General features: G+C 41.5%; 1 protein-coding gene across 6 annotated transcripts in view; it reads right to left on the bottom strand.

The window, feature by feature from the left end:
- adamts17 (ADAM metallopeptidase with thrombospondin type 1 motif, 17) overlaps window positions 1–18,033 on the bottom strand; it is a 417,430-nt gene that overhangs the window by 105,513 nt on the left and 293,884 nt on the right. For all 6 annotated transcript variants that reach the window (XM_067598186.1, XM_067598185.1, XM_067598187.1 and 3 more), the window contains exons 11-14: window positions 9,850–9,951; window positions 9,519–9,664; window positions 6,604–6,773; window positions 3,569–3,696 (exon numbers count right to left, since the gene is read on the bottom strand). In XM_067598186.1, coding sequence (XP_067454287.1) covers window positions 3,569–3,696; window positions 6,604–6,773; window positions 9,519–9,664; window positions 9,850–9,951 — 546 coding nt within the window. The remainder of the gene's footprint in view (window positions 1–3,568; window positions 3,697–6,603; window positions 6,774–9,518; window positions 9,665–9,849; window positions 9,952–18,033) is intronic.

Raw genomic sequence — 18,033 nt, 5'->3', positions numbered from 1 at the left:
ATGTTAATTGTTCAAGTTTATTCATTTGGTTTTATTAAATATGTATTTTCACAATCTACTGTTGTACTGCAAAATGACTTGAGTTAAACATTAGTATGTAGATGAGCATTTTAGAAGAGAAGCTGTCTATATTTGTGATCACATATTTATTGCCTTATTTTTAGACAATGCTAGTTTTTGCAAAATGCCAAATTTAATAGTGCACTTTTTCCACCTCAGTGTAATCAGATAGGAGACAGAGAAACCCAACCTCAACTGCATTTCTCCCAGACAAATATATTTTCTTGGCCATCAATATGAATAACTGGGTTTCTAATCAGTTCTTTACATGTATCCATTTGTAGGACAAATAATTCAGAAAGGCAAACATCCATTTCTGTCTAGTTGAAAGAGAACATGTCTGTTTCTGAATGTATTGTACTGAATTTCTAGCCACAGCAGCTGTGTGGCTTCAAGGATGGTGATATCACTTAGGTTAGTCCACCACTTTGGTCCACAGTGAAATATCTCAATAACTATTGGATGGACGTTCATGTTGCCCTTGGGTGACTTGTCATCTAGCGCTACCATCATCATCAACATAAATCAAAATGTTTCCAGTGCTTTGGTTTATGACTAAATACTGTGCTTGCAACACTGATGTGTTTAGTGCACTGATCAGTCACTTTTTCATTTCATGATGTTATTCTCCTGTGCTGTTAGTAAACATTTATGTAGTGACTATTTGATTTTGTTAATAGTGTATCCTGCTGGGCCTGTATTTATCAAACTCAAAGAATTACACTTAAGATTACTTAAGATTAAGTAAAATGTTCTTTGCACACACACACACATGCACTGTGTGCTTCAGCTGTAGTTATATTAAGTGATCTCGCACAGTAAATTATACATGGTTCATTGCTGAGATGTAAGAAGTGAGTATTATGTGAGCACACGTGCATCATAATTGCACCCATATTTGTCTCTCTTTCTCTGTCTCTCTCACTTGGCCAGAAGGAGGGGGAATACCTCCGAAATGTACTGACATCCAACATTTGCAAATGAACACAAACGGCTGACTGTAGTCAGGACACTAGATCCAAATAAACTCCTCAACCCACCCCAGGGGAACATGCTGTGTATCCACTGAACGTCTGCTAACTGCTTATGAATGAGGTACTCTTTTGATCCCCGTAGGGACATCCTCCTTCATAGCTCTACACTAGGACATTGTGGGCCAAATCCACAAAGAATGGATTGCGCCTGCTGATAGCACCATGAATTACACAACATCTGCACCCTAAATCTGCCCTGTTTTAAGGTCCTATTCACAAAACATTTTGCACTAATGATATGCCAGCACAAACATGCCCATAAAGTTTTGCAGCTGACTGAAATTTGCCCTTGTTTTGCATCTGTTTGAGTGAGCGGAGCGGTTTCCTGTGTTTCAGGCTTTTCTCCACATTTCAGCACACTCAACGGTCCATAATGAAAACTGTAGAGAGCAAAAAAGCCTCTAATTGCATGTCTTTAATTAGCAGAGGTGGGCACACACAGCTCTCCACAATCACAAACCAACTTTCATGTATTTTGCTTCTTTTACTTCTCTAGTATTTTGCATCTATAACATAATCTACTAATCACAGCTATTAATGTGACTCAGGCAGGTCTGAAACATGTTAATATCTGAATCTCTTACAATAATCTCGTTCAGGTGTCACTGAATGTATTTGGGATTTTGCAGAAACATCAGTAGTGATGTTCTGTTTGTTGCCCAGAGTTGGCTGTGTGTTACAGCTGACGTAAGCATTGCACAGCAGCTGAAACAAGTGCATCTCCAAACTGAGAAAGAGATGCGGTACGGCAGCGGTAACACTGTACATCTTAACACTATATCGGTCAGGATCTGACAGTAATTAATATTCTGCTACACATCCACACAGATCAGCAGTTACACACAGATTCCAGGTTTATACGGTGGAATTGTTTGTAATAAAGCAGCTCTTACGGATGAATCCTGAGCTTCATCAGCACTGCCAAGACATTTTTATTTATAAGAAGCTGAAAGTCCGATTTGAAGAGAGAGAGAGAGAGACAGAGAGAGCAAGTGAGTAAAGAGTGAGTGTGCATGCAGTTAACACCAACTTTGGGAAAATTCAATCTAAAGATGCTAATAACTCCACTCTAACTGCGTGTGGCTATTAGCGCTGGTCTTTGTAAATTAGACTGTCAATTTTGGGCCGAATGTCATTTACATACATGCAAATGGCACAGGTGTACCATGATGCTATTCTGCTTGGCAGCAGTTTGCAGTGCATTGCTCCCTTTGTGAATTACACGCTATATTTTTGTCTCATTTGCACAGGTTTAGCGGCCACAAAAGCTGCACAATCCTTTGGATTTGGCTCTGTGTTTTCATGTATTTATTTTTTGCATTTCTGATTTTTTTTACAGTGATGACAACAGTGACAAAATCTCCCCCCCTTCACATTTCATTGGCTGTTGAACAGAGTTTTTATTAATGGACGAGTCTCTATAACTTTCAGGTCATACTGCTGCTGTGACAGTGGAACCTACCTACATTACATTGGTGGCCGATATATTTTTACATAACACTTTCTCTAGTTACCATAGTAGGGAGGCAAATATATTGTCACAGGGCTAATTCACACTTGTTGTAAGTTGAACCTGCAGTTGTCTCTGAGTTTGCGGCCACAATCTGCATGTACTCAGATCCTGATTTATTAAGCCAGCAGCTCATTATGCAGTCAGCTCCTGGACTGATCCAGGGACAGCCTTCGAGACTACACTGCAAGTGAAGGAGAGCTCATAGGTGCAGTTCAGCACCAGGATTTCTATGAGAGCATTACAATCCTGATTACAAAATATATACTTTGGCCACAGTTCAACTCAGCTGGAGATAAACTGTTAGGCTATTACTGAAAATAATACTAATGAAATTGTTATATTACAGTCATTACATTTATACTTACAGCAGTATTATTAATATTGCTTCTCTTTTCTACTGCAACTTCTTGTTAATTGATAGCTCATCATGCTGCTGCTGATTTTGGTATTCTTTCTATTAAGGTTTTGGTCAACTGCATTTCGGATCAGGTTGAATTATCCTTGGGTCTGCTTGGGACCCTTCAGATCAGGTATCTTTAAAAAAAAAAAAAATGCACATCAGGTGCAGTTAGGTTTTCCACAGCTCAGTTTCAGATTGGATCCAAAGACCGTTTGGGTTAAAATAAGCACTTGGGTAAGAGTGCTGCACTCCTCTACAAGTGACAGACAATTTAAGAAAAAAAGGAATCTTCACATATTCTTCTTTCTTGTCAAAACCTGGCACGTACATTACTCACAATGCAGCTCCACCACAGTTTGGTCACAGATTCTGGTGTGTAGTCTGTGTTATGCTGGCAGTGGCTAATGTAGCCAATGGAGCAGAGATGAGTAGTGGGCTACAGAGGTCTGGTAATCTCACTTCACTTGCATCAAGGTGTTTTGCATATACAACTTGTAGTCTGTGTTTGTGTGTGTGTAAGTGTGTGTGTATGTGTGTGTGTGCGTGTGTGAGTATGCATACCTGACACTTCCCGTTAACACACAGGTCGGCCTCGTACGGTCCACAGGGTGTCCCATCCATCACTCTGTCAGCCATTAGGACTGGGACATCTCGACCAACCAGGCCACAGAACAACACACACGGCCTCTCTGTTCACAAACACACACACACACACACACACACACACACACACACACACACACACACATACACACATACTTTAAAAAGTTGAATGAAAACAGTAAAACTGCACCACAATGTCACATAAACAGCATTTGTTTACATTCGAGGTATAGAAAACTATGTGTGTTACAGATTTAAAACATATACACAATACTTCTTCTAGCTTGTTTCTGACTGCAAAGATCAAGGAAGACATTCACACGCAACACCAGGGACCATCTTTGAACAGAGACGGGGATTTAATTTAATCTAAATTCTTAACAGCCAAACACACTTGCAATCATATATTGTACTAATGATCAAGAAAGACTGTAGCCTATATGAGGGAAGAACTTAGGAAGACTGGAGTTCCGGAGTTCAGCATTAAAACTTTAATGGACCTGCCATGAGGGCAGACAGCAGTTTTTTTTTTTTAGTTTTAGTTTAGACAGACAGGATTAATGTGTAGGATTTAATCATTAGTTAGTAGTCTGAAGCGGAGGGTGGCAGTAATGCACCTAATATGCTGGTTGCTGTTGGGCCTCAAACCACAAGGTCACACAGAGAAGGCCTACATGTAACCTGTGAGGCTTGACCACAAGGTGCTTTTTCTTTGGTTTACCCCGAGACAAAGGCATAGCGCCAAAATGCTGCTTACAGACAATGGGAGTCCATTGCAAACTCCATTTCCAAGGATGCTTTGCGATTTTTACACCTCAGCAGGGAACAGTCAACATTTAGTCCCTCATTGGCGGAGATGCTCCTGCACAGCAGAGCATCCTGATGACGCAGCCATGACATCACCGCCCCTTTAAAAACTGAGCATGCCTGAAACACACGCCTTTCCCATGTCACTGACCTAGGGGTAACTTCTGTTCCTCTGTGAGTCAGCTTGACTAAAGGGGGTACCCCACGCACGTTTTCCCCTCATCGAAGTCTCCCCTCGCCAGACGAGCAAGACTTCGCCCATTCCCAGATCCGAGACTTCGCCCTTTCCTGGATCCGAGAGAGACCGCTGCTACAACCAGTGTCCTCAAATTCCCTCGAGAAGGAAGAAACAAAGTTACTTCAGGAAGACGTGGAACTTCTCTGCCCCGCTTGTCTTCACCGACTCGTTTCTGCTGTTCTCTCCGCCATGCCACTGAGAGCCAGCTGCTGTGATTTTCGCTGACCGTGCGAGAACGGCCACCGTCTGCATCTGAGCCAAGGACAAAGTTGGAAATTAAGACGGACTACACACACACCCTGCTCGCTTTCTGAAGCGACCACCAGGTGGCGCCATCTTGCTTTTGTCTAGCCAAGACACTGCCGTACTTCTGCCATTCGAGTCTCGCCTGACGTGACTTCCCAATGTTGCCAACTGCTGTTCCAAACAGAGTGGTGCATCCTGTCAGCCGTGGAATTTCCTATCTGTGCAACTGAACACAGCAGCTCCTCTACGGATTGTTTCTCCATGATAGTCCCGGTGTTCACTTCACTCAGCTGGCCGACAGACCTGCTGGTTTTCCCACTTTAACCTGAATAACTAACCGGGGCTCAGTGGTACGATTGGATCCAAACAGAGAGCCGGGGCTAGCTGAGAGCCCAGTGGAGGCTAACTGGTTGTGCTTCTTTCCGGTCATGCTGCAGCTTACGCTTTGCTAGCCTTAGGAGCGTCACCACTTTCTGTATCCGTCGTTTCAACTTTAAATCCCTCTAGTGTTTCATATAGTGTTATAGTTGTAATTTGTAGTTAATTATTTCTCCACTTCACACATATCTATTTTTAGGGGCAAATGTGAGTGAAATACTCACACTGTTGAGCCCAGTGACAGTACACATTTCAATCAAACTTTGACCAGATGATGTGGGTTAAAAGTGTTTGCTTTTCTAAAAATAGACGATGAAATATAGGAAATTAATTTGTTTTACACACAAACTCATCAATTTACTAATTGAAATTCAAGTGTCCGGGCTCAAAACTTGCACAGTTTTGATGACACAGGTGTGAGCAACTCAGCCTTATATGACAAACATCATCTGATTCACATGAAATTTTCAAGGTGAGCTCTACAGTTGATATACAGCGACATGATGTTCACTTAATGGGTGTTTTCTAGCACCATATAGAGGACTCAGGAAATGATATTTAGGGCCTGAGCCCAAAGGGCGAAGACCTTATTGTTTTTCGTGTGTTTGTTTCTTTCTTATTATTCTTTATTAATACGCCACTTGAACCCTAAATTTGACCCCCTAAACATGCTCAAAAACTCACCAAATTTGGCACGCACATCAGGTCTGGTGAAAAATTTGATAAAATGCATAAATTACCCCTGACCTAAATCAAACAGGAAGTCCGCAGTTCACCCATGAAAGTATGACTTTGTGCCAATTTTGGACCTTGAATAAATGCTATCTCCTCCTAAGGCCTAATGGTATCGGCTTCAAACTTTAATACATGACTTATCACACTGTGCTGAACAAAAGTTATTAAAAACTTTGTAATAACTCGAACGGTTTAGATCTAGTAAGCCCTGAAAGTTGTAGTGAAACATCACACCTTAAAATGTAAACCAATGGGGAGGCAATCTTTGGGCATGGACTTTGTGCCAAACTGGGGCGTCTGACGTCTAAACTATAAGTTCGACCACTTTCAAACCTGTTTCAATGGATTTGCGACGAAAATTCCTACAAAAAAATGTGATTTTTAAAATGTGGATTTTTACTATTAAAGTACTATTAAAGGGCCCTTGATTAGGAGCCAATAAGAGTCAGGATACTCCAATATCAACAGTGTGTCACTTAGGCTTTTAAGTTAGAATCTTAAAACTAAACGTGACTGAGCCTTTGAGCCTTGTAGTTTGGTTTTTACTTCTTTCCATGCACTTAAATGAGTGAGTGTGTGTGTGTCTCACCATCATTAATAATGGCGGTTAGCATGCTGCCCTTCCTCTTGCTGGCGTGTTGGTTGTAGGACAGACACTGCAGGTCTCTGAGGCTCGGCGCCCCCTTGGCACATGGATGTCCCTCACAGGCCTTGTGTTCCACATTTGCCTTCTGACAGGGTCGCCCCCCAGGACCAGGCCTGCATGCGCACGCACACACACACACACACACACACACACACACACACACACACACACAATCATGAATATGCAAAGATAAATTCCCCCAGAGGCACAGACAGTTGGCTATTTTTATTGGAACCTGTATAGTGTAATAATTCTGTCCCTCTTATTAAGTAGTTTGATTTTGGAATGAAAGGAGATACTCTCCAGTGTTCAGTATTTTTCATTTGGGGGCTTTTGACTGGTGCAGTGGAAACAGGCCTATATGTTTTGTTTATTTCTTTTAATTCTTGTAAGATTGAAATAGATTTATCATACTGTTTAGGATTTTATCCTAAACTGGACTTACGTAGAGTTGCATCTTATTTTAATACTTGTTTGCCTAAAAATGACTCTTACATGAATATATGTTCTTTGTTGCTCTTTAGAGACATATTTTACTGGTTAGCCACACATGAGAAACAGTGGCAGCTTCATTTATGGTTGATTGGAAGTACTGCTGTTGTTGTCTCTCTGTTCAACTGACATCTCTTTGTGTTTGTGATTAACTGATCTGTTCTGGTCCATCAGGCTAAAGTTGTGGAATTAAACAGTGTTAGAATTCACATATTAAAGTGTCTATTCTGGTAGGTTTATTGGACTTAATTTCAGCACCATACATTGTTCAAACAATTCAACAGTTTTAATGCCTCTTCTCTGTGGGGTTAGGATTAGACAGAACAATATTCATTGGGTTTTACTAAAGCACTAAACAAGTGTTTATTTCATTATCTACAGTAGATTTGTGAAAAGGTATATAGAAGTTTTGATGTAATCTATTAAAGTCAAAACCTCAGCATTCATCAAGGGGACAAATATTTTCGCTGGAGGGCCAGATTTGGCACACGTGCTGCTACCACTGCTGTAGAAGTTAACAAGTCTCTATTAGTGTGAGTGTCCAACAATATGAGATGAAGAATAATTTATTTGAGCAGATGATAATTATGATAATGAATCACACTGCAGTGTTATGACTACTAATAGAGTTACTTTTAAAAAGTTACTAAGACTTACTAACTGTACCCCTAGGTCTGGGGGTTAAGGCGTGTCTGTGTGAGGCAGGAGGGCAGGAGTGCAATGACATTTAAACGAGACAGAAGGTAGAGCTGTCATCCACAAAAACAACAGAAATCCTCCTCACATCTTGCCCTGCAGTTCTTTAACTCTCCAGCTGTCTGTTCCTGCAGTTATCAGCTGGTAAAATCTTGTTTATTTGAAAATGAGCACAGGGCTTGGGGAGGTGGGCATTATCATTCTAGCATTTATATAAATTTCATGACATAGAGAACTCCCAAATAGTCAACTCTACGCCAGCATTGGCCCCGCCTTTGGGGGCGGATTTTTAACAGCATATAACAGGTTGAGCCATTTTCAACCCGATGAAATGTTGATTTTTTATAAATTTGGTGACAGTATCAATATTAAAATGGTAAATGGACTGTACTTGTATAGCGCCCTTCTAGTCTTCCGACCACTCAAAGCGCTTTTTAAATTATGAATCACTTTCACCTATTCACACACATTCATACGCTGAATGGTACAGGGGCTACCATGCATGTTCCAACCTGCCCATCGGTGGAAATCTAATCATTTATACACATCCACACACTGATGGCACAGCCATCAGGTGCAATTCGGGGTTAAGTGTCTTTCCTAAAGACACATCGACATGTGGACTGGACGAGCCGGGAATCGAACTGCCGATCTTCCGATTAGTGGACGACCCGCTCTACCTCTTGAGCCACAGCCGCAGGTGTTATATGACAGTACAGTCATATAATTTACTTCACAGCTCAAAAAAAAAACACATTTTAGTGTGCAGTACCTTAAAGTACCTTTAAATATTTTTATGCATATTGTCCTGATGATCTGAATGACACTTTTGAATCAGTGTAGACTGAATGAGACACAATGCCTATGTGCTGCCAAGTAATTGCACATAAATGACTCCAAACAGATACTGTAAATGACTGACAGACATCCAATGCCTTACTGTCTATGTGCCCAGCTTAATTTAGAGGTAAACATCACTAATGATTTGTAAGTAACTTGGAGAACACACACACAGCAAGAAGCAGACCAGTGTTAACTTCAGTGCAAGTTAATTCATTGTACAGGGGCATTATGAACCATAGGATACTAGAAAAGAGTTGTGCATCTTCTCATCATAAAAATCATATTATTAAAAGCAGGACAATCTTTCAACCTCCACAAGCCATCAGTGGATCAAACAGCAGGTGAACACAGCTCTGTGCTCTGCATCTTATACCTGTTTCATACTGTGACATCTGTTAAACACCTACTACAAAGCTTTATATAGGCTACTGTACAGGCACTGACCGTGGATTCTAGAATCCATACTCCATTCAAAGTTCAGGTTAACTTAAAATTTAGCAACATTATTTTGTGTTTGTTTTCACCAGTTTGGTGCAGTATGACAGCCTAGTAGGGGCCCCAACAAATAAATGTACAAATAATCATACAATGGTACATAAAATTGGAAAGTCCAAAAATTACTAACTAGTCTAGTGAAGTCATACATCAAAGGCACACAATTAATATTCTCTTATCATACTTGTTAAATCTTTAATGTTATTTTTTGGGAAAAATCTTAGCTTTTTTTCATTGGAATGTGAGAATTGTATGGCAGGTGCAAGTTCTCTGTCTCTCTTACATACAAGCGCATGCACACACAGACACACACAGACAGACAGACAACATACGGAGGGTTGTCACATTTCCTCTGTCTGAACTGGACTCCAGTACCGCAGGTCCTGCTGCACATGCTCCACTGGCTCCATGGACTCCAGTCACCGTCCACATGCTGAGGGATGGGAGTCTTACTGACACACTCACCTGCCCTGCACCACTGACAAATACACACACAAACACACATACATTAATTTAAATGATTACAAATACATTTCACACTCACCTGAATCTTCATTGGGCATATCAACGGGCATAACAATTAATCGCAACCTGTTGTTTTAGAGAGATGGAGATGTGAGTATTTATGCATGACAGCACAGTGTGTGAGTATGACAGTCCTACCTTGTCTGCTCCACACTCTGTTCCGTCCAGAGGAGGATCCAGTTTGGTTTTACAGGCTGCATCCCCCTCTACTAAACACCACAGGCCAGCACACATCAGGTGCTGCAACACACACATATAAATACAGGAGAAACTTTCAAGTCTCAAATATGAGCATCAGTTCATTTACAGTCAAATTCCATAAATACAACATATACAGTCATATCATACTCACCTCTCTGCTGCTTCCAATTTCACTTTTTTACGAAAAAAAAGTAATTTCTCACTTAATTCCAATTGTTTATATTTTGCCATTTTCTTAACTGGTGTTAAGCTTGTGCCAATGGAACTCAACACTTCCTGTTGATGTTTCACATGTAGCCCACGTGGCTCATTCATGTGAGGAAAAAACAAGAATTATGCACTTTGAGCAGCTGGAAAGCTTTTCAGGTGAAACAAATGTGCACCTATGGAGTACAACATGATAATGAGATAAAATGCACTTTTACTGTTTTTTTTCACATAACTGTGAAAATTAAGTACAGAGCCTGTCTGTTTCAAATAAAGGCCTGGTTCCCTCTGCAGTTGAGGTAAATAAAGGCACTGGTCACTGTTTGAGAATTTACAGTATGTCAGGTTTTGAAAGATTCAAATCTTGAGGCACCTGACTAAATATACTGGCCTCCAGGAGGTACCAAAATGGGCAGAAACAGTTCTGTTTAGTCTGAATATCACCTCTTAGTTGCACCAAATGAGGGTTAAGGCTCAGAATGCTTGTGTTTCCTTTGCTGAGGTTATGTATTAAGTCACTACCAGGTGGATTCATGCTGTGGCAAGCTATGTAATATCAGGCTTCAGTCACAGAGATCCTAGTCAAGCATTCTCAATCTCAAGCATTTACAACTAAAAACTGAGGAAGAAAACAAAATGCCATGGACAATTTTTACCTGACCTTAACCCTTACTGTCTCTACTTGCTACTGTATGCATACTGTACACTTTACAAAGATCCACATGCTTGTAAAATGCACTTTATTAGGGACCGAGCCCAAAAGGCAGAGGACTACTGTAATAGGGTCCTCGTCTAAGGGCATGTGTTTGTTTGTTTCTTTCTTTATTAGGGCCTGAGCCCCAAAGGCTTTATTAATCCACCACTTAAACCCTAAATTTGACCCCCTAAACATGCTCAAAAACTCACCAAATTTGGCAAGCACATCAGGTCTGGTGAAAGATTTGATAAAATGTAAAAATTAACCCCTAAAGTGCCAAAATGTGCTCGAGAGCACCACTTATATAACTAAACTGGCCGCCACGGCCTGTAGGAATGTTGTAGAGAGATCAAACCAAAATAGACTTATTCGTCTCATCAAGACCTACAAATCATACTCTGACACCCCTGACCTAAATCCAACAGAAAGTCTGCAATTAGCCTGTCAATATAAGACTTTGCCTCAATTTCAGCCTCCGAACAAACGCTATCTCCACCGAGGGCATTAATGGTATCAGCTCCAAACTTTAATACATGACTTATGTCACACTGTGCTGAATAAAAGTTATTAAAAACTTTGTAATAACTTGAACGGTTTGGATTTTATAAGCCACGAAAGTTGAAAGTTGCAGTGCCACATCACCCTTACAATGTAAAGCAATGGGGAGGCATGAACTTTGTGTCAAACTTTGTGGGGGGGGGGGGGGGGGGTGCCACACACAGTGGAGGCTGGTCCATAGAGGCAGAGGAGGTTGATCCTCCTCTATTTTTTGAGAGGCAAGAGGGAGATCAAAACATAAAAAAGAATATTTGGTTGAAATAAACCATTACCAAATGAAGAATGATGCCTGAAGGACTCTTTATACATCCATGGAAGGACTGTTAAGGACTGTTGTTAAGCTAATGGGAGAAATTATCTGGACTGTGCAGCACAGCAGCAGCAGCAGGACACCATCAGGGAGCGGCTGGAGAGAGAAGCAACCGGAGAAACAACCAGGAGAGTTAGCTTGTTTGTCATTGTTGCTAATGATATCAGACTGGTTAAGCAGCAGCCATAAAGTTCTGTTAACTAACAAACAAGATGACCATGGCATAGACGTAAGGAGGGTCCAAATGAGAACCCTCCTTCAGAATTTTTAGGGCCTGAGCCCAAAGGGTTAAATCCCTTTTGTATTTCCCTAATTAGGGCCCGTGCCCAATGGCTCTTTCTAAATAAGACTTTTCTGTCTGTCTTCATTATAAGGCCACTTCACACCTAACTTTGACCCCCTAAACATGCTCAAAAACTCACCAAATTTGGCACGCACATCAGGTCTGCTGAAAATTTTGATAAAATGTATGAATTGTCCCCCAAAGTGCCAAAATGTGCTCTATAGCGCCACCTATGTCTCTAATATGGCCGCCATGAGAGATCGAACCAAAACTCAATTATTCGTCTAATCAAGACCTACAAATCATATGCTGACACCCCTGACCTAAATTGCATTGTGCCAATTTTGGACCTTGAATAAATGCTATCTCCTCCTAGGGTGTTAATGGTATCGGCTTCAAACTTTAATACATGACTTATCACACTGTGCTGAACAAAAGTTATTAAAAACTTTGTAATAACTCGAACGGTTTAGATTTTATAAGCCCTGAAAGTTGGAGTGCGACATCACACCTTACAATGTAAACCAATGGGGAGGCAATCTCTGGGCATGGACTTTGTGCCAAACTGGGGTGTCTGACGTCTAAACTATAAGTCCGACCACTTTCAAACCTGTATCAATGGATTCGCGACGAAACTTCCTACAAAAAAATGTGATTTTTAATGTAAGATTTGGCCAAAGTCATGGGATTTATGAGGATATTTCACAAGAAGAGTACTCTGAAATCCTTCTCTCCAGCTGAGAGGGAGAGAGAGAGAGAATGGGAGGGGGGGTATGGGTAAAGTCAGACCTGTCAGCCCAGGTCTGAAAACATCTACATGCCTGTGACAGAAGCCCTTGGACTGCACCACACTCCAGTTACTTAGTGTTTCTTCACATCTGACAGCAGTGTTCAATCCTTACTTTTTTTTCAAGGAGTACATGTGCTCCTAAATGAAAAAAATTAGGAGCCCACATATAATTTAGGAGCACACTGAAAAATGTTCAAGTAACAGTCATTAAAGAAAACAATTCATTACATACATATTTACAATTTATCATACTCTTTGTGTGTGTGTGTGTGTGTGTGTGTGTGTGTGTGTGTGTGTGTGTGTGTAAATCACAATTTATGTTGTTTTTAGGGGTGCTTTTAGGGGTGCTGAGGGCAAAAATCATAATCACGATTATCTTGTTCAATATTGAGATTACGATTATTTAACACGATTACTTTTTGGCTGTCATTTTTTCAAATTGCCGCTGTTCATATATGCACATATTTTTTCCCACTTGGCTGAGGAGACTACTACATATGTAATCATATATTGTACTAATGACAAAGAGAGACTATAGCCTACATGAGGGAAGAACTCAGGAAGACTGGAGTTTCAGAGCACAGCATTAAAACTTTAATGGACCTGCCAAGAGGATGGAGCAGCAGTTTTGTTTTGTAGTTTATTAGACAGACAGGAATAATATGTAGATTTTAATCATTGGTTCACAGCCCGAAGCAGAGGGTGGCAGTAATGCACCTAATATGCTGGTTGCCAACCACTGTTATAACCAAAAAGGGGAGAGTAAAATATTTTTCCTAACAGAGTGGTACATCCTGTCAGCCAAGGGATTTCCTATCTGTGCAGCTGAACACAGCAGTTCTCTACAGACTGTTTCACCCTGATGGTCCTGGTGTTTTTTCCGCAGGTTTCACTTCACTCAGCTGGCCGACAGACCCACTGGTTCTCTCCACTTTAACCTGAATAACAAATCGGGGCTCGGTGCTCCGGTTGGATCCAAACAGAGAGCTAGCTGAGAGGCTAGCAGAGGCTAACTGGTTGTGCTTTTTTCTGGTCATGCTGCAGTTAACGCTCCGCTATCCTTTTGAGCATCGCCACTTCCTGTATCCGTTGTTTCAACTTTAAATCCCTCTAGAATTCATATACTTTTATGGTTGCAATTTGTAGTTGCACAGTGTACGAGTAATTTTTTTTTCCACTTCGTACACATCTATTTTTAGGTACAAATGTGAGTCAACTTCCAGAGAGTCCCAGAAAACACCATTTTATTTATGTGATTGGTGCACTGCTTGCTCTAGTACTGTGTGTGGGTGTCGTGATGGCCTGATGACGTGTCATCATGCAAGCTCATAAAACAGCCGGCTTGAAAGGGACAGTTCACACCTGGTCACATTGTCAAGGTAAGAACTGGTGTCTTCTCTGTAGTATTAACTCTTTGTTAAGTTTACCGATGTTTTTAGTAATGACTTTTTATTGAACATATACAGTAAATTTGTAATGTGACTGTTGTTTGGTAACCCTGTGTGGTGATGTTGGATGCAGGCACGGGCTAAATTTCACACACAGTTTACTTTTCTCTGATAAAATGTAGTCCTTAGACATGTGGCTGATGTTAAAATAATTCGATAAAATACAAAAAGCAGTGTAAATAATGTGAGATGGATTAAAAGATTTATTGATGGTTTTTCATGGATTATCATAATTTGTGGTCAAGCGAATTGTATGCTAAAGCCGTATTCAGACCAAACGCCAGTAGTATGGCTCGGCTGCGGCCATTTTGGCCGTTGGAACTGCCATTGTGAAACCTTGAGTGCAGTGATTTGGCAATCGCCATCTTGGATTTGGCCGTTGCCATGTTTGATTGTTGGAGTCGGAAGTGACCGTATTTGGACGAGGGGCTGGAGCTGACCATGGCACTAGCTTGGTTAGCACAGTGCATTTACAACCTATGGTTAACAGTGATAATGCTAATGCTAATGTTCGCTAGCATAACCAGGCCTAAAACTGTAATCAGACTGTTTGATGGACATTTAATTACAACTAATTGCTTAATAAAACTGTTTATAGGTGACCACAATGTTGCAGTTAATTTTAGTGAACTGAACACATTGAAATAGCATGAGCATGTTATTCTAAATCTTATGCTAGCATTATAGAGGCTAAAGGTTGGCTTTGTTAGCCTGCTACCAACTAGCTTTTGTGCTAGGTTGTGACTGAAAGACTGCATTGTATATAATTACCTGTCTGTAGGATTTTCTGTGTGTGTGTTAATCATAATTAGAGATGTAGATTCAGTTGTGTGTTTTGACCATCATGTGTACATTGTGAGATTGAGTTGGCTAATTTCCATGTATTGATTGATCAAATGTGTTATCAGGATACTATTTGTTGATCATGTTTTTGGGAGTAAAGGTATTATTAAAACATTTTATAAAGATACAGATGTGGATCAGTGTATTGTGGATGTTTAATATTTTATCGTTTTTTCTAACAGATTATTTTATAATAGAATTTTCTACATAACAGCATGGCTTAAATAAAACAATGTGTATTCTTATATTTACAGATAACCAACTCTTGCCTGTGTGATCTGGTGCTCTGCTGGTTTGTCAGCTGTCACAAGCGATTCATCTGCACTATATCTGTGATTCTCTGATATACAACATCTATACATACAAACAGTTATTTAATTTATAAAGACACACATAACCTATTGATAATCGACACACACTTACTGATTTACACACACAGAACCACATACACTCACGTGCGCGCTCACAGTTTTTTTTAATAAAAGTTGCCCATCTCCTACTGCCAAGCTAAGTTGAATCAATTTTGTGTTTGAATTCTGAAGTAAAACTGTTTGGTGACCTCTGCCTGGTGAGTATCATTGGCACAGGCTGCGATGCTTTCTGTGTAAAGGTTTAATAAAAACTAATTTTCATTGCAGATGCCCCGTGCGAAGTCCCACCGATGTGCTCAGGTATCCAAGCGGAGAATTGTGGAGCAGCAGCCTTGGACCCCTGGACTGCCCATCCCCGAGTTTGTTGCTCGTATGTATTAAGTAGTATTTGAATGTTTCGATAAAATGTATCGATTTGTTAGGCATGGGTTGACATTCTTTACTATGATCAACATCCTAACAGGGCGCGGTACTGGTTACCGCCATTGTGTGCGGAGATGGCGAACTTCTGAGCTGACCCACCGTCCCATCAAGTAGGTCACTCCAGCACAGCGTCCGGACCAGCAGGTATTTCATGGTTGGTGTCTCTGTTCTAACGCACTGTCTCTGTTGCAGCTGGTGTTCATCGTTGGAGACTCTCACCTGCGGGCTATCGTGGACGGATTTGTGAGTATGCCACAGGGATCTCTGTCTTTTTCTTTTTTTTCTGTTCCAGGTGGAGCGGCAGCTGACCTGAGGACAGAGGTGATGCATGCTTCCCTCCCGTGGACCCCGGACGCGGTCTGTGTGTGTGCCCCGAGCAACAACTTCACTGCCAACAGGACCATTGGTGAGGCAGCGTTGGACTTTGGTGCTCTCCTGACCACTGTCTGCAGCCTCTGGCCCAAGGTGTGTTTATTTTTGTGAAAAGTTACTGTCAGTATTTGCTTGGTCCTAAAGTGGCACATCTGTTAAGCACATGCTTATTTCAAGGACATAATAGTCATTTACTTTTTTCTCTGTAGGTGCTGGACTTCCCTCCACGCATCAACACTGATCCGGGCCTGCAGGACTTGCTGCGTCAGGAGTACCACCGTGTCACAGCACGCATGGGTATGTAAAGTTTTGGTCATCTGCAGTTGTAATCTATACACTTTCAAATTTAACACAAATGGTTAATACAGGTTTAAAGATTAGAAGAAGTGATCATGTTTCACATCTCTGTCAGGTCTCCCGTATGTGTCTGTGGCAGAGCACCTCCCTCTGCATCGGTTGGAGCTGTGGTGCCACGACTGTGTAAGTACAGCATACTTTGCTGTTGTGATGTGTAACATGGAAGAGTTTTATTCTGTCATATGTCAGATAAACACATGTGATTAAAGTCTGCTGTTTGACTGTTTTTCAGAGGCACCTCAGCAACACCGATGGCATGCTGGTCATGGTGGAGCTGCTGTGGGATGCTGCGGTCCGCCAGCTGGCTTTGTATTTTAAAGGCTGGAACACCTACGGTGCAATAGTCTGTCATCCCGTCCAACCCTGTGTGGTTCAGCGGTGCCATGTTGGATGCCATGGAGAAGGTTTCGCCTTCTTCTGGCTCTGACTGCACTGCTGCTCCAGCAGCTGGCCAGGTAACTTTCCCACAAATTATATGTATATACTGCCAAAAGCTGTCAGGGCTCAGGAGATGCAGGAGTGGACCCAAACGCAGAGACCGGAATGCAGATATGATGAAAAACTCTTTTAATAGTGGATGGTCACGGACAGGTAAACAGGGCTGAACAGAACTAGCAGAAGGAACACAAAACAATCCAACAAAGACTGAACAGAAAACCAGAACTTAAAGAAACTGAACTAACAAGGAGATGAGGTGCAGGTGGGGAGATGGGTGGAGAACTCGAGAGGGGAATGAACATACAGGGAGCTGATTGGCTGAGGACACACAGGGAGCGGGGCAGGGCTGACGAGGCTAACACAGGGCAGGTGTGGGGAAGACAGCAGGGCAGGGCTAACGAGTCCAAATGCAGGGCAGGTGTGGAGGAGTACATGAACACACAAGGGAAACAGAACAAAAAAAAGCAAACAGAAAACAGAATAGCAGAGGAATTAAGTTAGTAAAGGTTGTTAGGGGGTCATTTCACCAAGGAGATGAGCGGTTTATATACAGAGGATTGCAGTGTATGGCTATAGCTTTGGTCAGCTTAGCCAAACACATGCTGAGCAGTGAGTTCTAGTGGGAGAGGCATGATCTGGATTGCGCATTGGTTGTAGGTGATGAGTTGTACAGCAGTTTGCGTGACCATGGCATCTTTATGTATCAGTCAGGTCTTTTGTCTGTTCCAGATTTGCCACAGCAGTTAGTGATTGATGGACAGGTGTGTAGGTTTAATTTTGGCGATGTGGTGTTTGGTGAAGTATGTGTGACTGAAGGTGAACTAGTTGACTTTGGTGTGTTTATCAGTCTACATAATGGACTGGAAAGGATTTTCAGTCAGTACAGCGCATGTCTTCTGACACTGTGTGGTAACACTTCTGCCATCATCTGTGAGAATGGACACTTCGCTGTGGTTGACAGTCACTCTCGCAGTAACTTTGGCCTGTTACACTGCAACGGTACAAGTGTGGTTTTGCATTTTGC

This window comes from Thunnus thynnus, chromosome 1, assembly GCF_963924715.1.
Source record: "Thunnus thynnus chromosome 1, fThuThy2.1, whole genome shotgun sequence".
Lineage (NCBI taxonomy): Eukaryota > Metazoa > Chordata > Actinopteri > Scombriformes > Scombridae > Thunnus > Thunnus thynnus.
The sequence above is the reverse complement of the archived record's forward strand: the minus strand, read 5'-3'. Positions and strand labels throughout refer to the sequence as shown.